This window comes from Heteronotia binoei, chromosome 5 (genome assembly GCF_032191835.1).
Source record: "Heteronotia binoei isolate CCM8104 ecotype False Entrance Well chromosome 5, APGP_CSIRO_Hbin_v1, whole genome shotgun sequence".
NCBI classification, from domain to species: domain Eukaryota; kingdom Metazoa; phylum Chordata; class Lepidosauria; order Squamata; family Gekkonidae; genus Heteronotia; species Heteronotia binoei.
In genome coordinates, this window is record NC_083227.1 from 23586707 (window position 1) to 23610850 (window position 24144).

A 24144-nucleotide genomic window follows, 5' to 3' on the forward strand; every position below is an offset into this window, starting at 1 on the left:
GTGGCTTACAATCTCCTTTATCTTCCTCCCCCACAACAGACACCTTGTGAAGTAGGTGAGGCTGAGAGAGCTCTCACAGAAGTTGTTCTTTCAAGGACAACTCTGCTAGAGCTATGGCTGACCCAAGGCCATTCCAGCAGCTGCAAGTGGAGGAGTGGGGAATCAAACCTGGTTCTCCCAGATAATAGTCCATGCACTTAACCACTACACCAAGCTAATAGAAATAAAGTGCACAATTGTGTCATCCTGAACCATCACACACCCCCTCCCCCTGGTCCTTGGAAAAATTGCCTTCCACAAGGCCAGTCCCTGGTGCCAAAAAGGTTGGGGACCACTGCTCTAAAGTAATGCTATGAGGGAAGAAAAGGAGGGGGCTTATCATTGCTTGCTATTCCCTTCTGCTGAAACTATATTATTGATTGTAAAAGTACCTCGCTCCAGTTCTGACTCAGAAACTGTCTGAGCATAGACCTACCTGAACCTCTTAATAAATGGAACCTTTTAAAATAGATGGACTGTTTATTGAGTAACCAGGGGGGATGCCTGACACTTATGTGATTTAATGTTTTAAGACACCATGAGACCCTTCAGGTGAGTGGCAACTAAAATAATCTAATAAATAAAAATAAATTTAATAAATACATATGCAAATGGGCAATGACCAACCCTAAACTACAAATGATTTGGCCTAAGGGTTTCACATAGGCAATGAAGAGCAAGGGGGGGGGGGGTGACACACCAAACACTGAGAGTAAGTAACTGGAGACACCTGATCACTTGAACTGGTCACTGGCTGGTCTGAAGTGAGGACAAAGGCCTGAACTGAGGATCGTATCCTGGGGCAACAATAGGCTTGCTTAAGATGGGATGATTGCCAACCTGATGCTTCTGTGCATTGAGGTGTGTTATCAAAGCTAATCCTTGAGACATTGGCTGTGTTTTTGAGTGGAGAAGGGACCAATTCATATACCTATTCATGATGCTTCCCTTTTATCATGATGGGGAGAGCTTTCAAAGTGAGTGGAGCGCTCCTAGAGTCCCATCTTCATTTTGGTGAAATATGAGGGCTCTCTTATGAATGTACATGCTTTGGTATCGTCTGCCCCATGTGTTCTGCAACCCTAACCCCAAGAGCAGCATTTCCCCATATTTTCAGTTTATCAGACAATACACTGACAAGCGATGAATCCACAAGAATTTGTGTGAGTCACTTCATTTCCCACTGTATCTTCTTCCTATACTATTTTCTCTCTCTTTGCTGCTGGCAGCCCCCATATCCTCTCCCCCTTTTCTGTTTCCTTCTCTTTATTTAGTAGCAGTTTGTGTGAAAAGGATGTAGGAGTATTAGTGGACTGTACATTAAACGTGAGTCAGCAGTGTGATGCAGCAGCTAAAAAGGAAAAAAAATGTGTGCAGTGTTAGCAGAAGTAGTGTCCAGATCACAGAAAGTGATCCTATCGCTTTACTCTGCTCTGGTTAGTCCTCACCTAGAGTATTATGTTCAGTTTTGGGCACCACAATTTAAAAAGGATACAAACTGGAATGTGTCCAGAAGAGGGCAACGATGGTGAAGGGCAGGGCTTTTTTTTGTAGAAAAAAACCCAGCAAGAATTCATTTGCATATTAGGCAACACCCCATCACCATTGTTTCACACAGGAACTCTATTGCATATTAGGCCACACCCTTGATGCCAAAGCCAGCCAGAACTGAATTCCTGTGTGTTCCTGCTTAAAAAAGAAACCCTTGTCAGGGGTCTGGAGAGTGAATCCTACTAGGAAAAGCTGAAGGAGCTGGGTATGTTTAGTCTGGAGAGGAGACGACTGAGAAGCGATATGATCACCATCTTCAAGCACCTGAAGGACTGTCATATAGAGGATGATGTGCAGTTTTTTTCTGTTGTTCCAGAAGACTGGGCTAGAACCAACAGGTTAAAATTAAATCAAGAGTTTTCAACTAAACATTAGGAAGAACTTCCTGACAGAGTGGTTCCTCAGAGGAACCGGCTTCCTTGGGAGATGGTGGGCTCTTTCTTTGGAGGATTTCAAATACAGGCTACATGGCCATCTAACAGCAATGCTGATTCTGTGAATTAGGCAGATAATGAGGAGGTAATGTGAATTTTCTGCATTGTGCAGGGGGTTGGACTAGATAACCCTGACGGTCCCTTCCAATTCTATGATTTATTTATTTAAATAACCCTTTCGGAATCTGTGTTTCTTTAGGAATCTTTATTTAGAATATTTTTGTAATGACTTTTGGCATCACCCCGGTGGGTAGCTTGGCTGAGGGAGCAACTCTGCCAAGACTTAGCAACCCGTTGGAGGGACACACGCCTGCAAGGAAGGCAGTCGCTGAGTCCTGAGTTTTGAAAGAAGCTTCATCACGCACAAATAGGAACATTGCCAGAGGTCCATTTAGCCCCCCTACTTGGGGCTGGGCTCTCCATGGAAGCAACAAGTCGCATCCGTGATAACTCACATCCACCCTGGCTCTTGCGCTCCTGATCGAACTCTCCAGCTTCCTGACTCTTGGCTCCAGATGACCTTCCTCTCCACCCCCAACTTGGCTTCGGTTAGAACTGCCTGGCTCAACTTTGGATATCTTCGGAAGGTGGGGTAGGGCTGAGTCATTATCTTGCAGGAGTTTCCCAAGATGTGACATGCTAATGGAGGAGCTTTCCTGAGGAGGTTCTTTTGCATATGGATTGGCTGTTGAAATTCTAATCTTATCTGTAGTGCTGTTGTAAGCTGTAGAGCATTTTGTGTTTTTCAGGACTGGAAACCATGCCCTATTCATTTTTAAACTCTTTTCTTTCCTGTTGAAATTGTGTTTATGTTTATAGATTTCAATTGCTTCCCTGTGTAATCTTACATGGTAACTGGATGTGCTGTCCAGCGTTACAGTGTCTTGGAATAAGATACTGTTTCCTGTTTGAGTGTAGCTATGTTCAGCCACTGATTTTTCAGGTTGGCCAAGTCTGCAGCGTCTTTCGTGTTCTTTTATTCGTCTGGATGCTACATTGTGTGGTCCTGATGTAAACCTGTCCACAACTGCAGGGTATGCAGTATACTTCCGCAGAAGTGAGGGGGTCTTTTCTGTTTTACTGATCATAGCATCTGTTGTATTTTGTTTGTAGATTGTGTTTTTTCATAATTTTTCCTTCTAAGTCTGTGCAAAGAAATACAACACTCTGAAGCAACTAAATTACAAGCCAGGACCATCTGGTGGCATATTGCTACACCTTTCTACACTCACTTACCAAAAGTGGGTAGTTAACCAAAGATCTGATATCTCCACAAATCATGAAATTCACACTCCTGGTAACCAACTCCCTCCCAACCCACAAACTGAAAATCTCAAAGCCTGACTAAACATCCCTCTGTCAGAGCTTCACTGTTTCCCAGAACTCACCTCTTATTGGCTGGGTCCAAGCACTGCTCTCATTGGCTCCTTGTTACTGGGGTACATTTCTGTACTCTGTATCTTGGATATCGGAATAAATGGGTCCCAGATGGTTTTATGACAACAATCAGTGTAGTGCAATGGTCAGAGTAACAGCATAGGCTGAAAGATTATTGCTCAAGTCACCACATGCTGTAAACCCACCCACCTGCCATGCTGCAAAGCTTGTTGTATGGACTTGGGTGGGCTTTTCTCTCTCTCGGCCTAAACCACCTCATAGGGCTGTTGGGAGGGGAAACAAAGAGGAAAGGACAGCCATTTATGTGCATTTTGTTTTGTTTATAAAACGTGTATGCCTCCTTTTCCATGAACGGCTTGAGGCAGCTTACAAAAATAATTAAAAATGTTCACATCAAATGTAAAACAGCCAAAGCAAAATGAAACTAGCCAAAACAGCAAAGCACTCCAGCAGCCAATAAAGACAACAGCATAATGCAAAAACAGCAGGAAACATCAGAAAGATGGTAAGGGATCAAAAGCCTAATAAAAACAAGAATTTTGTTTGGCAGAGTGCTGGAGAAAACTAAGATGGACTTGGAAAGAGTTAACATAGATGGAGCATGCTGGGGCAGGGATGCTCTGTATTCTTGGTGCTTGGAGGGCAACAGTGGGAGGGCTTCTGAGAGTTCTGGCCCCACTGATAGACCTCCTGATGGCAGCTGGGTTCTGGCCACTGTGTGACACAGAGGGTTGGACTGGATCGGCCACTAGCCGGATCCAACATGGCTTCTCTTACATTCTTAACAGAATAATAAAATATTTGGGGGGGGGCAAGGTTAGGGCGTGATCAAATTACAGCCAAAAGCTTTTGACTGAATTTTGTTTTCAGATTCAGTTCATTGTGATGAGTATCCAGAAGATCAGTCTTCCAATGAGGACAAGGATCAGCATGTTTCCAAGAAGATCCTCTTCCTTTCCTATGAAGATCCTTTGGCGACCATCTTGACTTTCATTGCACTACTCATTTCTGACAGCAGGTGCTGTTTCCGGAATCTTTCTTAACTTCCGGGAAACTCCAGTGGTCACAGCCAACCACGATCTCACCTACATTCCCCACATCTCCCTCCTGCTCTGCTTCCTGTCCTCCCTCCTCTTCATTGACTAGCCTGAGAAGGTGACTTGCCTCCTCCCAACAGACTGCCTTCAGCACCACCTTCGACACTGCTGCCTCTTCTGTTTTGGCCAAAGCCATTACATGGGTGACGGCCTTCCTGGCCACAAAGCCAGGGAACACAATGAAGAAATGGCTGGGGAAGAGCCTGGAAAAGTGCACTGTCATTTCCTGATTTAGCCTTCAAGCTGCCATTTGCACTATCTGGCTGCTAATCTCCATTCTCCTTTCCAGACACTGACTTACACTTCCAGCCTGGAGAGATCACACAGCAGGGCAATGAAAGGTCTGTTGCCATGTTCTGTAGGGCACCTGGATACGTGGGCTTTCTGACTGCTGTTCATTTCATAGTGGCCTTCCAGGCCAAGAAGCTGCCTGGATCCTTCAGTGAAGCCAAGCTGATCTCCTTCAGCGTGCTGGTCTTCTGCAGTGTGTGGGTGTCCTTTGTGCCCACCTACCTCAGCACAAAAGGAAATATATGGTAGCTGTGCAGGTCTTCTCCATCTTGGCCTCTGGGGCTGGTTTTTCCTGGACTTTTTCCACCTTCCCAAATGCTATGCTATGATATGGAGGCCCAATATGAACACAAAGGAGGATCTAATGAGGAAAAAGAAAGAAAATAGGGGATTCTGAGAGATTTTAAGAGAAATTGAAGGAAAACACAGCACCCTCCCAGTCACTTCAGGTTTTCAAAATCACCACATGCAATTTGTTTATTTCTGTGTTTTTATTGAATTATTGTATCATTCTATCATCATTTTTAACTGCTCATGTATTGTAATGTTTTTATGTGTACCAACGCTGGGGGTCCTGATAGGCTGGAAAGGCAGTATTAAAATGTCTTAAATAAAAATATAAACATTTGGACCTTTAAAAAAATATCATATACCTGGGTAATTTATTCATTTTAGACCCTGGCTTATGTAACTGTGCTGAAAGAATAAATCCATCAACACACCAACAAAGTGACTTCCCTTGTTATCACTGTAGTACAGTGGTTAGGAACTAGAACGCCCCCTTCGTGACTGTGGAGACCTGGCCTGGGTAGAATACACAAGTAAACAGACAGATGACCAAGTAGCATGGGGTGGGAATTATTATGTGAATTGTCCCTACTCTCAGCCTAACTGAGGTGAGCTCAAATCCAAAAAACCGATCAAACAGATTTTTCATTTAGTGTAAGTACATGGATTCTTGCAGTGTGAAAGTGTCTGCTCATGAGGTAACCAAAGGAATTTTGTTCAAGTCAGTCAGCCCAAAAACCCCAATTTAACTGAATTTTAACTGCCTTTTGCTCCATCTCTTTCTCCCTCCGTTTCGAGCCTTTTTGAGCATGAGCCTGTTATTGAGAGAACGTCTTGGGAGACTTGTTATCCCTACGAGTTGTTATAATACTGCAATATTGGATATTCATAAACATTGTGGAATGTCCCTTGTTGACAAAGGCTGTGAAACAGGTGTGGCAGAAGTCAACAACCTGTCCAGGGAATTCCAAGAAGTATTTGTCCTATATGCTGGAACTGAATATATTGCTACAAGAAGAGGCTACCTCCATTGATTACTGTTGGGGAACAATAGATTGATACACTGTTCGTGGACTTTATCAGGGACTTGGTTTTCTTCATTGTTTATTATATTATTATATTGTTATTTGTCACAATATATTAGTCATTTGGACACTATAACCATTTGGTTGTGTATATCTATGTGTCCCACCTGGGGAATGGCAGCCCTACCAATGGCAAAAGCCACACCTGGCCACACCCACTTTTTAAAACACTTTGGAGGGCCCCCGGAAAGGTATCAGCGGACACCATGACACTCACGGGCGCCAAGATGGCAACCCCTGCTGTAAAAAAAAAAAAGTCAGGGGTGGAATTCTAGCAGGAGCTCCTTTGCATATTAGGCCACACCTCCCTGATGTAGCCAATCCTCCAAGATCTTACAAGACTCTTTTTTGTAAGCTCTTGGAGGATTGGCTACATCAGGGGTGTGTGGCCTTATATGCAAAGGAGCTCCTGCTAGAATTCCACCCCTGAAAAAAGGAAAATATACATCAGCTTGGGACTCTTTAGCTTGGAGAAACGTCGACTGCGGGGTGACATGATAGAGGTTTACAAGATAATGCATGGGATGGAGAAAGTAGAGAAAGAGGTACTTTTCTCCCTTTCTCACAATACAAGAACTCGTGGGCATTCGATGAAATTGCTGAGCAGACAGGTTAAAATGGATAAAAGGAAGTACTTCTTCACCCAAAGGGTGATTAACATGTGGAATTCACTGCCACAGGAGGTGGTGGCGGCCACAAGCATAGCCATCTTCAAGAGGGGTTTAGATAAAAATATGGAGCAGAGGTCCATCAGTGGCTATTAGCCACAGTGTGTGTGTGTGTGTGTGTGTGTGTATATATATATATATATATAATTGTCACTGTGTGACACAGAGTGTTGGACTAGATGGGCCATTGGCCTGATCTAACATGGCTTCTCTTATGTTCTTAGCTTAGATGCAGCTGAACATTTCTGTGAGCAGAACTCCTACCCGTACAGCACGACTTTCTTGCATCCACCATCTTGCAGCAGCCCCAGATGCTCCCCATCAAATGGTGTTCCAGCAGTGGTGGGGGACAGGGATGCCCTGAGGATAGTAAAGGGGGGCATCTTGGGAGATGGGAAGCCTGGTGCTCCATAGGCAGCAATCCTTCCACTAGTGGAAGCATCCAGCTGGATCCAAGCTCCTGTCCTGACATGTCCTGTAAGCCAAGAAGACTCCCACAGCTACCAGCTACGGATGGACAGGGACCATTCCTCCCTTGGTTGGAGCACCTTCCCTGCGAGGAAAGGCTGAAGAGCCTGGGACTTTCCAGTGTAGAAAGGAGACAATTAAGGGGGGACATGAAAGAAGTTTATAAAATTATGCATAGACTGGAGAGAGTTGATAAAGAGAAATTTTTCTCCCTCTCCCAAAATACTAGAACTTGAGGGCATCCAATGTAGCTCATGGGCAGGAGATTCAGAATGACAAAAAGAAACTGCTTTACACAGAGAGTGATGAACATGTGGAATCTGCTGCCAAGGATGTAGTGAAGCGAAACTATAGGATCTTAGCGTACAGCTGTGTAAATAAAAAAAACGCTAAGAGACACCATAGATTTTAAACAACAAGACAGTGTAATGTAAAGGTCAGTGGTTCAAAACCTGGAAATCTTATCGACATGTTCTGGACCCTGTTGGTCTCCTGTAAATGTATTGTAAAGATTGGGTTCCAGTGATAAATAAGCTTCCAAACGGAAGCAAGACGGATGAAACGTCTTGATATCTAGAACAGACGTCTTTGGAAGGGCTTCTTTTAGTTCCATGAACTAAATACTGGAATATTGTCACTCCTTTGTGATTGGAAAGACTGCTTTTGAACTGTCTTCTGTTAATGTTTTTTTTGCTACATGCTCTTTTCTATTTCAAGTTCTATGTGCAAGCTTTGTCAGAACACCACTGACCTTTACATTACACTGTCTTGTTGGGGAGGGATGGTTGGGGAGGGACGGTGGCTCAGTGGTAGAGCATCTGCTTGGGAAGCAGAAGGTCCTAGGTTCAATCCCCCGCATCTCCAAAAAAGGGCCTAGGCAAATAGGTGTGAAAAGCCTCAGCTTGAGACCCTGGAGAGCCGCTGCCAGTCTGAGTAGACAATACTGACTTTGATGGACCAAAGGTCTGATTCAGTATAAGGCAGCTTCATATGTTCATATGTTGTTTAAAATTTATGGTGTCTCTTAGCGGTTTTTTTTTATTATTTACAAAGGATGTAGCGAAGGCCACAGGAACAAACAACTTTAAAAGGGGATTCGATAGATTCATGGAGGATAAGTCTATTGATGGTTACTAGCCATGGTGACTGAGGGGAATCTCCACATTCAGAGGCACTAATCCTCTGAATCCCAGAACCAGAAGGTAACATCACGGGAAGACCTCTGCTTCTATGCTTGTTGGCCCTTCAGAGGAACTGGTTGGCCACTATGTAAGACATGATGCTGGGCAAGACGCACTATTAGTCTGATCCAGCTAGGCTCTTCTTATATTCTTATACTATTCCTCCCTATTAAAAAAGGTAGTCCCCTGTGCAAGCACCAGTTGCTTCCGACTCTGGGGTGATGTCGCATCACGTTTTCATGGCAGACTTTTTTACAGGATGGTTTTCCATTACCTTCCCCAGTCATCTACACTTCTCCCTATGAAGAAAGGTTGAAACGCTTGGGACTCTTTAGCTTGGAGTAACGTCGACTGCGGGGTGACATGATAGAGGTTTACAAGATAATGCATGGGATGGAGAAAGTAGAGAAAGAGGTACTTTTCTCCCTTTCTCACAATACAAGAACTCGTGGGCATTCGATGAAACTGCTGAGCAGACAGGTTAAAATGGATAAAAGGAAGTACTTCTTCACCCAAAGGGTGATTAACATGTGGAATTCACTGCCACAGGAGGTGGTGGCGGCCACAAGCATGGCCACTTTCAAGAAGGGTTTAGATAAAAATATGGAGCAGAGATCCACCAGTGGCTATTAGCCACAGTGTGTGTGTGTGTATATATATATATATAATTTTTTTGGCCACTGTGTGACACGGAGTGTTGGACTAGATGGGCCATTGGCCTGATCCAACATGGCTTCTCTTATGTTCTCCCCGCAGCAAGCTGGGGACTTGTTTTACCGACCTCGGAAGGATGGAAGGCTGAGCCTACCTTGAGCCAGCTAGCTGAACCCAGCTTCCGCCATGATTGAACTCAGGTTGTGAGCAGAGCTTAGGACTGTAGCATTGCAGTTTTACCACTCTGCACCACAGGGCTGCTGTCCCTCCCTATATACAAGCAGATATGGGGGAAGAGATCTTTAAAGAGGCGGCCGCAAAATCTGTATAATCGGCCTTGAGTCTCATCAAGAAAGGCAGACAATAAATAACCTAAATGAAGCAAAAACGTAAAAATAGGAGAAAGCAAAACTGATGTCAAACCTGAATTTCACGACCTAGTCTGAGGTGTCTGCATAAATGCAGAGATGGCATCCCGCACAGTGTTCCCAGCCACAGAAGAGCGGTCATCCTCAATGCATTTATATGTTCCTTCATTTGCTGGGGAAAGCACAGCCTGCGGCTCACACAGGTCTCCTTGGACAGCGTGCCCTCTCTCCTCGCAGATGTTGTGCAGGATCACGCAGGCTGTCACCACCGCTGTGGCATTCTCCTCGGCCACAGGGAGCACCGTCAGGCACTGCCAGCGGGCCCTGAGTCGCCGGAAGGCACACTCGACCACACTCTGGGCCTTGCTGAGCCGGTCATCGAAGAGGGACCGATGGCTATCATCATGATCCCTGTAGGGCTTCATAAGCCAGCGCCGCATCGGATAGCCCCTGCTGGTTACAATCAAGGGTGGAACTTGCACACCCCCAATGGCAATTGTTGGATTCCCGGGCACAAAAGCCCCAGCATCCATAGCTGCACAGATGGCAGAGTTCCTGAAGATGTGGGCATCGTGATTCTGGTTGCTCCATCCGACCTCCACATCGATGAAGCGACCAGTATGGTCCGTTATTCCCTGAAGGAGTATGGAGCAAAACTGCTTGGATTCTTCAGCATGTCGAATTGGTGCTCTGATGGGGATGAGGGTCTCGCCAAGGGCCCCAATGCAGTGCGGGAAGCCCAGGTGTCGGAAGCCTTCCATGATCTGAACAGGAGAAGTGAAGAGAGAAGCCAGGCTGAAAAGGTCGCAGAAGCAGGTAAAGGGAACATCCCTACAGACACTAGTTGTGGCAGACCTGGTCCTTTATGAATTAGAGAAGAGGAGACTGGATTTATACCCTGCCCTTCACTACCCAAAGGAGTCTCAGAGCAGCTTACAATCTCCTTTCTCTTCCCCTCCCCAAAACAGTCACCCTGTGAGGCAGGTGGAGCTGAGAGAGCTCTGACAGAAACTGTTCTTGAGAGGAACAATTCTGTGAGAACTTGTGACTGACTCATGGTCACATCAGCAGGTGCATGCAGAGGAGTGGGGAATCAAACCTGATTCTCCCAGATAAGAATTTGATTACTGAATTATGGATTACTGATTACTTGAAGAGGGGAAAAGCAAGTCAGTTCCCTGGTGCTCTAGGACAGTGGTGGCCAAACTTGCTTAATGTAAAAGCCACATAGAATAAAAGCCAGATGTTGAGAGCTGGAAGACATAAACATCTAATGTTTTAGAACCGCAAGAAGGGAGGGAGGGAGGGAGGGAGGGAGGGAAGGAAGGAAGGAAGGAAGGAAGGAAGGAAGGAAGGAAGGAAGGAAGGAAGGAAGGAAGGAAGGAAGGAAGGAAGGAAGGAAGGAAGGAAGGAAGGAAGGAAGGAAATAGATAGGGAGAGTGAGGTAGAGGTGGAAAGAAAGCTTTAACTTTAAATGCATTCTCCAAGCCAGCCAACAGGACAGTGGGGGCTTCAAGAGCCACATAATATGTGTGAAAGAGCCACATGTGGCTCCTGAGCCTCAGTTTGGCCACCCCTGCTCTAGGAACACCAGCAATGAAGTTGGGCACATGGAACAACCATCTTGTTTTTTTCCACAAGTGGGAAACATGAAGAAACCCAAATAAAAATGTGCAGAGGAACACCTTCCACTAGCCAACTTGCCTCTATTTACAAAACATACGGAACGACAGCCCTGACAAGGATGGCCCAGGCTAGCCCTGAACTGGTCAGATCTTGGAAGCTAAGCAGGGACAACCCTGGTTAGTACCTGGATGGGAAACCCCCAAGGAAGTCCAGGGTCACTGTGCAGAGGCGGGCAGTGGCGAAACCACCTCTGTTTCTCTCTTGCCCTGACCTGGATGATCTAGGCTGGCCTGATCTTATCAGAGAGCCACTTTGGTGTAGTGGTTAAATGTGCAGACTCTTATCTGGGAGAACCGAGTTTGATTCCCCACTCCTCCACTTGCACCTGCTGGAACGGCCTTGGGTCAGCCATAGCTCTCTTGGAGTTTGTCCTTAAAGAAGAAGAAGACCGCAGATTTATACCCCACCCTTCTCTCTGAATCAGAGTCTCAGAGTGATTCAATCTCCTTTATCTTCTTCCCCCGCAACAGACACCCTGTGAGGTTAGTAGGGCTGAGAGAGCTCTCACAGCAGCTGCCCTTTCAAGGACAACTCTTGCAAGAGCTATGGCTGACCCAAGGCCATTCTAGCAGGTGCAAGTAGACGAGTGGGGAATCAAACCCGGTTCTCCCAGATAAGAGTCCACGCACTTAACCACTACACCAAACTGGCTCCACGGCAGCATCTGTGAGAGCTCTCTCAGCCCCACCCACCTCACAGGGTGTCTGTTGTTGGGGAGGAAGATAAAGGAGATTGTGAGCTGCTTCTGAGATTCTGAGGGGAGGGCGGGATATAAATCCAATATCATCATCCTCATCATCTCAGAAGCTAAGGAGGGTCAGCCCCGGTTAATGCTTGGGATGGGAGACCACGAAGGAAATCGGGGTTGCTACGAAGAGGCAGGGAATGCCAAACCACCTCTGCTCACCTCTTGCCCTGAAAGCCCCGTGAGAGGGTGCCATAAATTACGATAATGCTTCACATCAACAGAAAAGGTAACGAAAAAATGGTAGATCTATATGCCAAACACACTCGGAACAGGACAGAACATATGAAGCTGCCTTATACTGAATCAGACCCTTGGTCCATCAAAGTCAGTATTGTCTTCTCAGACTGGCAGCGGCTCTCCAGGGTCTCCAGAACATATTCCCTCTAAGCCAAGGGTGGGGAATGTTTTTTTCTGCCAAGGGCCATATGGATACTTATAACATCATTCACAGGCCATAAAAAATTATCAGCTTAAAAAACAGTGCTCCGCCGAGGGAGAATGATTCAAGCCAGCAAAATTAATGCAAATAATTGTTTTTCTATTTGAAGTCACGTGGGGAGAGCCTAATCTGGCACGCACACACACACACACCCGGCTTGCCACCCTAGGCAAATGCATAGGTCCAGGACTTTTTTGTAGAAAAAGTCCAGCAGGAACTCAGTAGCATATTAGACCACACCCCCTAATATTAGCATATTAGGCCACACCATCTGGGATAATCAAGTGCAAACTGAACTGAACCCGGGAAGTGCCATTGAAAATGCTTTTAATTACTGAATTCTGCTGAAGATCTAACGCTTAGCACCATGTTGATATTGTTATTGTTAATTTTAATAATTTGTAAATTGTTTTAACTGTGATTTTATAAGTAAATTGATGTATAATGTATTTTATGTTGTGAGCCGCCCTGAGCCTGCCCCGGCGGGGAGGGCGGGATAGAAATAAAAAGTTATTATTATATTATTATAACTGTGACAGTAACTTTTCCAGGCCCTGCAGCAATTCTGGCCAACCAGCCAGGCCCCAGGGAGGCTGCCGCACAGTACATCTGGGCCCTGTGATCCCTGCCTGGCCTTGGGGAGGCTGCTGCACAGTGCAGCTGGGCCCCATGATCCTCGCTGGCCAGCCAGGCCCCAGGGAGGCTACCACATGGCTTGGTTCGGTCCAGAAATCCCCGAGGGCCACACCAAGTGACCTCGGCCCTCGGGACGCAGGTTCCCCACCCCTGCTCTAAGCTGTGGAGCCTTGTGAGCAAAAATTCCACTTCGTGAGCTACTGGCATGAAAGTGGTAAGCTACTGCATGAATTAGCTTGCTTTAGAACCGTTTCTCCTAAGACAAAAATGTGTGAGTCGGAGGCTAAAAAACGGTGAACTAGCTGACACTAACTCAGCTTAGAGGGAATGGTGGTCTTGGGCGGGCGGGGGCAGTGCAGCGCCTCTGCCTCACTCTGCAGCCTGGTTGCTAGCAAGCCATGGACCGGTACCAGTCTGCAGCTCGGTGCTGGGGACCCCTGATTTAGAAAATATCTGTATTTCTTCTGAAACCACTCACAAAATAAAGTGAGCAGTGCACAAAATAAAAGACAGAACCAAAAAGAGCATTCAGATTAAGTGAGAAGTATAAACACACATTTAAAAACCCAGAGCGTGGAACATTTGCCAGCCTAAAATGATCCTCCTAGCGGTCTTCAGGCTTTAAAACAATTAAAAGCAGAGGTGGCCAAATTTGCTTAATGTAAGAACCACATAGAATAAACATCAGATGTTTGAGAGCCACAAGACATGAATGTCAGGTGTTTGAGAGCCACAACACAGGAAGGAAAGCAAATAGATAGGTGGAATGGAGAGAGGTGGAAAGAAAGCAACTTTAACTTTAAATGTATTTTCCTAGCCGCCAGCTGGCTTGGCAAAGTGATTTAAAGAGAGAAATGCCTTCTCCAAGCCAGCTGCGGGGTGGGGCTTTGAGAGCCACACAATATGTGTGGAAGTCACATGCAGCTCCAAAGCTGCAGTCTGGCCACCCCTAATTCAAAAGATCAAACCCCTTAGTTAAAAGCTTGAGTAAGTATTGGCAAGCTACCCAAAAGACACCAGTGTAAGTGCCAGGCAAGCCTCAAAGGGATGGATCCTCCACAGGCAAGGTGCCCCCACCGAAAAAACCATGTCTCTGATCACTGCCCACAGGTTATTAGGTGAGGCCATTTTGGACACACTGTATTGTGTTAATGTGAGAAATGGTAGTTAATGTGAGAAAAAAAATGGGGGGAGGAAGGGACTCAGGATTTAGGAAAAGCCCCAGGAGCACAGTGGTATGAGGGCCACCTTACCTTATCCACCTCCCCAAGGCACACGGTCTTGCGAAGCAGGTCTAGTCCCAAAGCGAAGCACACCTCCAAGACTATCTCCGCCACCGTAGACCGGGCAACGCCAAACTGCTGGCCCACAATGCGGTAGCACTCCCTGTTGGCAAGCCACCACACCGTGATGGCAACCCTCTTTTCCGTCGCTATCGGTGCCCTCATGACCGTGCGCTGGCGCTCAATCCGCGGCCTGAGGACTTCCACGATGCTGAACAGCGTCCCTCGGGTCATGCGGAAACTCTCGATCCATTTTTCAGCGTCCCAGACCTCTGCAACAAACTTCTCCCACCAGTCCTCGCGGCAGGGGTACACCCACCAACGACGGGGGTTACCCACTTCGGCAAGGGCGTACCAGTGCGACCTGACGGAGCCTTTCCGAGGAAACCTGGCCGTGTGACGGGGACATCTTCTCACCTTGCTGTGGAGAACCTTGTGGCAAGAGGTGATCCACCCCCGGGATCTTTTTCTCCTCTCGTGTTGGTGACGCAGAAGCACCAGACAAAGGTCTAAGCTGCTCCTCAGAGCACAAAGCATGACATCCAGCAACAAGTGGTAAAAACTGAGGAGAGGGGACATCTTGGCTTGGCCGCTGGTCTCCGACCATGCACTTTCCCCATCCATGGTTTTAAAGGTTGCACGAACACACAGGAAACTGCCTTATACAGAATTGGGCCATCAGTCTATCAAGGTCAGTATCGTCTATTCTGACAGGCGGCTGCTCTCAAAGGGTCTCAAACGGACATCTTTCCCATCACCTCTCAGCCAAACCTTTTAACTGGAGATGCCAGGGAACGAACCTGGAACGTTCTGCTTGCCTAGCAGATGTTTTACCACTGAGCTATGGCCTGCAGGCCCACTGCAGGAATTCACTTCACAAGCAAACATTTCAGACTCCAAGGGACAGGACTTAAAATGTGCAGCAGATCATTTCCAACTGCACAATGCAGGGATCTTCCCATGTGCCAAGTAAGATGGGGAAAAAAGCAAGCAGTATTTCAGGCAAAGAAACACTCTGTGTATAGCTGGCACAGTGCAGTAGTCAAAGCAGCAAGCTAAGGCCTCGGAGAGCCAGGTTCGAATTCACACTCTGCCATGAAAGCCCGCCAGGCGACCTTGGGCCCATCACAATCTCTTGGCCTCACTTGCCTCACAGAGTCATCATCGCAAGGACAAGGTGTAAGAGAAAAGAATGTCATAAGCCACTCTGAGTCCGCAGAAGGGGGCGGGAGTGGGGTGTAAATAAAAACTAATAATAGGGCTCTTCTTGCATATGGTGCATGAGTGAATTTAAAAAGTGGAGAAGAGAGGGTGGTGAGCTGCCACGGGACATACGATGTCCACACCCTTAAGGGCCGATGTGAGTTGGTGTGGAGCAGGTGCAGAAGGGAAGGAAGAATCGCAGGGAGGAAAGATGGAGAAAATGCGCCAAATACCTCAGCGTGTGGAAGCTCTGTCGCCCACACTCATGCCTCTGCAGCCACAGCGGCGGTGAAAGCCGGATCCTCTCTGCGCCAATGCTTCGCCTCCCGGACTTAACTAGCGTTCAGAGATAGACTGCCCCTGGGCACAGAAGTTCCATTTCGCTCTCTCGCCCAGCGGCCGCTCCTCCAGCTGCTTCCTCCATACCATGCCTGGTTTTCTCTTCACCTCTCTTGAACTCATCTCTCCCCCCCCCCCCCGAAAGCCTCCTTACTCTCTGGCTTCTGCTTATTAAGAACTCAGGACCCCTTACTGCACGTGGATACCTCCGGATCGCGGCAGAGGTGCGCTGCGCCGTTCCTTTCCCATGCGCAAAAGCGCGCAAGAGAAGGAGAGGGATTGCACTGGGAAAGAGCAGGCAGCGGCTAGCCTCCAGGCGCTCTTGCTCGTGTCCGCAGCACTTCCACTGGCCAGAGAGATCGGGTTCCTAGAGAGGCTTCACATTGGAGGGGGGGAGGCAAATGACGACCGCACTTCCTGTGTCTTTGCTCCCCTTTTGCGATCTAGCCTTCTCACCTTTCTGTGTAGACTGCAGTTGACTGCTGCCCGGAGAGGAGTAGCAAGTCATGGCGGGGGACGGCGACGGTGGAGGGTAGGGTTGCCAGCTCCGGGGTGGGAAATCCTGGGAGGTTCAGGAATGGAGCTTGGGGAGGGACCTCAGTGGTGTATAATACCATAGAGTCTCTCCTTCATAGCTGTCGTTCTCTCAAGGGAAACTGATCTTTGGAGATCAACTGATTTCGGGAGCTCCCCAGGCCCCACCTGGAGGTTGGCAACGGCAGTGGCGGAGGGAAACGCACTAGCTTGAGTAGACTGGAAAGATTTTGGGGGGGGGGGGTGGAATTGCCGCAATGCCCCGACTGAAAGCACTGCATCAAAAACGATCGAGTTCGATTTTCGGTCTTTGCATGGTGCTAGAGGGCTAGAGTTCTTTCTCCCCCTCTTTTCCCCAAGCCGAGGCACTCAGAGAAGGGCACGTGGTTCTAGCCTCACAACAGCCCTTTGAAGTGAGCGAGGCTAGAAAGTGTGGCTCAGAATTGCAAAGCAAGAATGTCAGGGTGCTGTAGTGGATCAGAGTGGTGATCTTTTGGTCCAGGAAAAAAAAATAGTTTTCCTTTTTCATTCTGATTGCCAATTTTCTCTTTTTATTCTGATTGTAGAGATCAGTTGCCCGGGAAGAAATGATAGATTCAGGTGAGTAACTGCGTTGGTCTGCAGCAGGAGAATAAGTTTTTGAGTCCAGGGGCACCAAAAGGTTTTCATTCTGGGTGTAATCTTTCATTGGAACCCAAACTGAAGAAGTGTGCAAACACACAAAAGCCATGTGGACTTCCCGGCTGAATGTAAGAGAAGCCATGTTGGATCAGACCAATGGCTCATCCAGTCCAATACTCTGCGTCACATAGTGGCAAAAAAAATCCAGGCGCCATCAGGAGGTCCATCAGTGGGGCCAGGACACTAGAAGACCTCCTACTGTGCCCCCCCAAGCACCAAGAATACAGAGCATCCCTTGCTCCAGAGAGTTCCAACAATACGCTGTGGCTAATAGCCACTGATAGACCTCTGCTGCAGGAAGGATTGGTGGCATCTCGCCATCCCCAAGCATTGGACCCAAATCTCTGGGAATTTCCCAAGCTGACAACACTGCTTTGTGTGCGAAACATCCCAAATTCAAATCCCTGCCATCTCCGTTTAGAAAAATGATCTCAGTTGCCAAGTCTTGGAAAATACCTTTTCTCTTTCGGAGGTCCTGAAGAGCTGCTGCCATTCAGTGCCAGGGCATCTGCTTGGCATGCAGAGGGTCCCGGAGTCAGTCCCCAGCATCTCCATCAGAAAAGGACTAGGCAGTAGGTGATGTGAAAGACCTCTGCCAGAGACCCTGGAGAATTGCTACCAGTCTGATCTTGACAAAGCTGATCTTGATGGACAGATGGTACCATCCTAGTAGGTTCATGTGCCTTCTGGTTTCCTGCCATTTTTTTCTCCACTTGTTCCCAAACTTGCTTTTCTGCTGTGTTTTAGGAAGGGCAGCAAACTTTAATGGCTAGTTTGGTGTAGTGGTGAAGTGTGCAGACTCTTATCTGGGAGAATCGGGTTTGATTCCCCTCTCCTCCACGTGCACCTGCTGATGTGATCTTGAGTCAGTCACAAGTTCTCGCAGAGCTGTTCCTCTCGAGAGCAATTTCTGTCAGAGCTCTCTCAGCTCCACCTGCCTCACAGGGTGTCTGTTGTGGGGAGAGGAAGGGAAAGGAGATTGTAAGCCACTCAGACTCCTTTGGGTAGGGAAGGGTGGTATATAAACCCAATCTCCTCCTCTCCTTCTCCTCTTTAGATTTTCCCAGTTCTTCCCACAGGGCAGCCAATTCCCCATCCCGTCCCTGCAGCAGACATGGCCTCCCCCTGCTATCAGGGGTGTTGCTTTTTTTAACTTGTAAATAAATACTGCTATATTGATATAATAATCAGTATATTCTTTGAATTTTCAGCTTCAGTTTTTTTAAGTCTGTAGCCTGTTTTGTTTTGAGGAAATGGGAAAAGGCAACAAAAGGCACTAGACATTTTTTTTGAACAAAATGAAAACTTGGGATTCAGAGAATCGAATACATAGACTGCTATAACATTATGATATGGTAATATTCAGCCTTTTTAAAAAAAATGCTGTGTTGAGAAGAGAATGATCATGGCCAATAGACTAGGATAGGGAAATGACAGAGAAACTTGCCATGTGCTATCCGTTACCACTGTGGAACTGGAAACCATGGAAGCCTAGCCCCATTTGGAAAATACCTATGTCACAGGTAACTGGAGTTAGTTTTCACCTGTAAGTCTGAAGGGAGAGAAGAGTAAGACCCATCTGTGAGCTCAGCAACAAGATAGGAGTGTGCACATTTTTACTTAAGAACGGCAACATGCCACCGAGTCACAGCCTATTGACCGCCATTCAAGGCAAGAGATGAGCAGAGGTAGTTTAACTTCTTAGAAGTTAATCTTTTCACAATACATTAAATGAACGTACATGAATGTGTTATGCAAGATGTGCTTCTAGGTTTTTTTAAATGTAAAATGTCTTTCTCTTGTTATCATTAGATCATCTTTGTAATTTGATTGAACAACATTTTTCCTTGAAGTGAGAATCACAGAGGATCAGGGATACTACATAAAACTGTGCTTCTGAGGAAAAATTCTTTTAAAAAAAAATATTTTTAACCCTTCAGAAACCACTACCTCCATCATAAAAGAATGCTCAGCTTGGAACACCCCAACATTTTGGGAGTGCCTTGCCCATGGCAGCCATTTTGTGATCGATCCCACCTTTCAGCACAGCGATTTTATTATCAGTCTTACTTCTGAGGGCAGCCATTTCGTGATCAGTCCTACTTCTGAGGGCAGCCATTTTGAGATCAGTCCTAGCTCTTGTGGCTGACATTTTCCTTTCTCAAAGGTCCCAAAACATTTCCACACAACAGGTTTCAGGAGCCCCGGGGCTCTCCTGGCAACCAGCAGGGGATGGGGGGGTTACTTAGAAGGAGAAAGAGAAAGGCCTTGTCACCAGCATTCCACAGGTAAAAATCAGCTTCTACTGTAGGATTTTTGCCCAAATACGAGTGTCATCTGGACATCGCTGGAATGGTGACATCATTTCCTGTGCAACTTTGGAGTAGGACGCCTAGGCTTTCTCCTGGTCCCACCCACTGATCAACTAATCAGCAGCTTGGAGTAGGGCTGGGTGGTAGGGGACCTCCACCTGTACTGGGGGTCTGGCAAGCCTACCCAGGACTACATTATTTGAATAAGACTTTGTTGGTCTTAAAGGTGCCATTGGATTCAAATTTTGTTCTTCTGCGTCAGACCAACATAGCTACTCACCTGAATCTACTCCAGAATGTTATCCTGAGTATGATGCAGGGGTTATCTCCAAAATTCAGACACCGGATTTTGTGTGTAATACACTAGACAGAGCAGAGCATCCCATATTGCAGGGGTGGCCAACGGTAGCTCTCCAGATGATTTTTGGCCATGCTGGCTGGGGCTGATGGGAGTTGTAGGCAAAAAACATCTGGAGAGCTACCGTTGGCCACCCCTGCCATGTTGTATATGCATAGTGTGGTGGTTGGGTTGCCAGCTCTGGATTGGAAAATACTTGGAGATTTGGGAGGTGGGCAAAGTTTGGGCATAGAAGGGACCTCAGCAGCAGATGATGCTGTCAAGACCACCTTCCAAAGCAGCCATTTTCTCCAGGGGAACTGATCTTGGTCATCTGGAGATCAACTGTAATTGTGGGAGATCTCCAGGTGCCATCTGGAGGCTGGCAACTTTTGTGGTCAGAATGCTAGACTAGGAGCTGAGAGACTGAAGTTCAAATCTCTGGTCACCCATAGAGCCTCCTGGTTACCCTTGAACTACATAAGAACATAAGAGAAGTCATGTTGGATCAGGCCAATGGCCCATCCAGTCCAACCAACACTCGGTGCCAAACAGCGGCCAAAAAACCAAACGCCATCAGGAAGAAGACTGCAGATTTATACCCTGCCCTTTTCTCTGAATCAGACTCAGAGCGGCTTACAGTCTCCTATATTTTCTCCCCCCACAACAGATACCCTATGAGGTGGGTGGGGCTGAGAGGGCTCTCACAGCAACTGGCCTTTGAAGGACAACTCCTGTGATAGCTATGGCTAACCCAAGGCCATTCCAGCTGTAAGTGGAGGACTGGGAAATCAAGTGGGGAATCAAACCCGGTTCTCCTAGCCGCCCTGAGCCATTCGTGAGAAGGGCGGGATATAAATCCCGAATAAAAAATAAATAAGAGCCCGCTCACTTAACCACTACACCAAACTGGCTCTCATGTAACTAATGGTTACCTTTCAGCTTAAACTACTTTGTAAGGGGGCCTCATGAAGATGAAATGAAGACAATATACACTGCTCTGAACTCATGGAAGGAAGACTGTGATAAAAAATCAAAATGTTTAATATTAGGGCCTTGGGGAGGAATTACTATTCCTTATTGTTTATTGACCAATACACAAAAAAAGAATACAGTACAGTCCTCTTAAAATTACCATGCATAACAAAAGCCAGGACATCCAGCTATGTAAAAAGACGTAGACACAAAATTCCCCCCAGTAGGGGCTAACCAGGACACAAAGGGGCCGATTTAGAGATGGACATCTCCGTTGGGTTGCAAAGCTGCATGGGAAAAGGGGGGGCTGCGCAAGTGAAGAGTCATTTGCCAATTGCTTACAAAGCCGTAGCCCGAGACCTTTAAAGTTGTTAATTCAGCTGTCTTTGAAGTGTTGCATCGAGTTCAGTATTCCAGGCCTCCCCCCCCCCCCGCCCTGGCCCAAATTTATCAAAGGCAGCATGGCAGGTCTTCCCCACCCCTTCTCATCGACTTTTGCTTGCATCCATTTTTATATATCGTTGCGTGGTGTATTTAAATAGATGCTCTTTACCACGCAACTAATAAGCATTCAAACAATGTTAAGTGAAATGGCATTAAAAGGAGATTTCAAAAAGGATATAAATACTTAACGATATGAGCTAAACAAGGATGAATAAAAATACTATTATAAAAAAGACCCAAAATAAAAGGGAATATACAGAATGTATTATGTTATAGTCAAAAGTCAGAAAGTTGCTGCTGTTTTGGGATGATCCTAAAAAAGATATGAGGGAAATGTCATGGTAATTTGACAGAATTCTGATATTGGCCGGCATAGCTCAGGATCAACCAGTGCTTTCTGTAAATGATTTAATTGCATCAGTGTTTACATCGCCGTTTGCAGATAAAAACGATAACCTTTGCTACTGATTTGTTTACACAACAAGCTTCACGATCCAATAATTTCCAGGTACGTTCTGGCAAATCTCAAGATTAACCAAGTTTCTTCAGAACGTAAAAATGAAATTGGGGAAAAGTGGACAGTAACCATGACAAAGGTGTGCATTTCTAGCATTCATTGGAACACTTTAAGAAAAGCCAAATGACGTCAAACAAAAAAAAAGACCCGATTATTTTCCAGTTATTTAAGTAAACATGAGCATTTACTATGACAGCCTTGGAAACCTACAGGATTTTGAAAAGAAAAAAAATCCATTTTCAAATCTAATACCTCCTACTGCTACTCTAGATATCTCTTCGGTGAGAGACGGTTCACAAATAATTTAGAACTGAAGGTCATGCATTATAGCCCCTTGTATATTTGCAAGTTTTTGTTTTAAACTTGCAGGAAATTTATTTAATGGTTATAAGATCTTGCAGTGTTCACAAGCTTTGTTTAACTCATAAGGCTTTCATGGATGAGGATACACACCCAGAGACCCTTTCTTTACACTCCTCTGCCCTTTAGTACTATTCAAAAAATCTCATGCATTTCCCTCCCTTCTTGCCTCCCCATTAGCTTTGCTCTAGCCTATTATACAAATTGAGAACTTAAAAACTAAAGGAGAGAAGTGAGCACCCCCCATGAAAGGGGCAACCATCCCATGCTCTGCGGCATGTCAAAATAATCACGTTTCCATGCTTTTTGCAAAAGAGCACCAATCGTAGGGTTAATTTGGCAGAACTCAGCACAGCTTGATGAATTCTGGCTTCTCACTAGCAGTTAACACCAGCTTGCTTGTTAAGACTTTCTTCTGTGGAAAACACTTCTAGTTGGTTCCTTTGGGGCCTGTTTGCAACCTAGGGTTGCCAAGTCCCCTGTGGCATCTGGTGGTGGGCTCATGAGTGATGTCATTGTGCTGGTGATGTCGCACACCGGCCGCTCTAGGCATTTCCGGGAAAACTCTGGTTTTTCTGGCCACTAGAATTTTGGGAGACATCTGGTGGTGGACTTGTGAGTGATGTCATTGTGCTGGTGATGTCGCACACTGGCTGCTCTAGGCATTTCTTGGAAAACTATGGTTTTTCTGGACACGCTAGCATTTTGGGAGGTAAAACCTCTATGGTACCTATTGTACCGTAGCATTTTCCCTCCCAAAATGCTAGAGCGTCTGGGAAAACCATGAGAGTTTTCCTGGAAATGCCTAGAGTGGCCAGTGTATGACATCGCCAGTGCGATGACGTCACTCACGGGTGACATCATCGCGCTGGCAATGTCAGGGGAGGTTCCTGGATGGGAGAATCCTGGCCTGGCCCGGGGGCTTAGCAGCCCTATTGCGACCCCAGAATTCTTGGATGTATGGAATCCTCCAGGAGGCCCAGTTCACACATGCAGAAGAAGGTGGGCAAAGAGGGCAGAATGGACCGCACTGCTTCAGACAGAAGGCAGTGTAACACAGGAATACTTCTCCATGTCAAAAGCCCTCTGTCAATAGAAAAGCTAGTTCCACAAGCCAACAGAGGTAGCTGAAACCTTTGGTGCTACTTTTCTGCTTGCAGGGAGGTTTTTCTAAAATGCAAAGCATGTTCAATGCCAATCTCCATTGCCTGCAGCCTGCTACCCCCTTATTCTCTGGCATGGCTGAAACAAGTCCTAATTATTTATTTTTTACACTAGCTGAAGTAATTTCCCAGCATATGCTTTTTAAGTTACATTTCCCAGTGGTCACAACTCATTGCCAAACTGAGCATAGTCACAATCCGCTCCTAACCTCATTTGTTCAGCAACGAATCTCACAGATTTCAGTGGAATTTATTTCCTAATAAGTATGTATGGGATTGCACTATTAAGCCCAGGTGTGCTTACTTAAAAGTAGGCCACAGTGACTCCAAGGAGATTTTGGGTTAAACAGGTGAAACCTCAGGCATCTAATTTAACTCTAAATAACAGTCACAATCCCCCTTCCCAATCCATGGATGAGGATTCTGTTGGAGGGAGGGGGGCTTTTAATAATTAAAAGATTTAGTCCTGACACTCCAGTATCACCTGTAGCCTGACCTGAAGTCTCATTGGACTTGCTTCTCTGTATCCAACCACGCAGTTCAGAACACTAAAATAGCACTCGTCTTTAGACTTTGGGCAGTTTCCAGCACATCCCTTTTCAGGGGTGGGATTCTAACAGGAGCTCCTTTGCATATTAGGCCACCCATCCCTGATGTAGCCAATCCTCCAAGAGCTTACAAAAAAGAGCCTTGTAAGATCCTGGAGGACTGACTACATCAGGGGTGTGTGGCTTAATATGCAAAGGAGCTCCTGCTAGAATTCCACCCCGCTGCTCCCACCGTAGACACCCTCTCCGCTTTGCCTCCACTGCTATTCTTAGGGTCCACTGATCCCCAGGAACAAAACTCTGGTGTGTGGGTGTGTCTCAAGATGTCAATAGTGGGAAGTGCAATAGTGCCATTCGTGAAGTCTGTGGATGGTTAGATACATACTGCTGCGATTTATTTTGGAGTAAAAATGCCTG

The 24144-nt window shown here is 46.4% G+C and overlaps 1 protein-coding gene across 1 annotated transcript; it reads right to left on the reverse strand.

Annotated features, from left to right (window-relative positions):
• Positions 1–9584: 9584 nt before the first annotated feature.
• LOC132571848 (uncharacterized) lies at positions 9585–14942 on the reverse strand. Its single transcript, XM_060238642.1, has 2 exons — positions 14285–14942; positions 9585–10286 (listed from the first exon to the last, which is right to left on the reverse strand). The coding sequence occupies exons 1-2, from the start codon at positions 14936–14938 to the stop codon at positions 9585–9587; spliced, it is 1356 nt and encodes a 451-aa protein (XP_060094625.1). The 5' UTR covers positions 14939–14942.
• Between the last annotated feature and the right edge of the window lie 9202 nt (positions 14943–24144).

Excerpts from the sequence above, each read along its gene's own strand:
- LOC132571848 (XM_060238642.1), bottom strand. The coding sequence starts at position 14,938 with ATGGATGGGGAAAGTGCATGGTCGGAGACCAGCGGCCAAGCCAAGATG. Across the intron at positions 10,287-14,284 it reads GCCTTGGGGAGGTGGATAAG|ATCATGGAAGGCTTCCGACA; the intron begins GTAAGGTGGCCC and ends TCTCCTGTTCAG.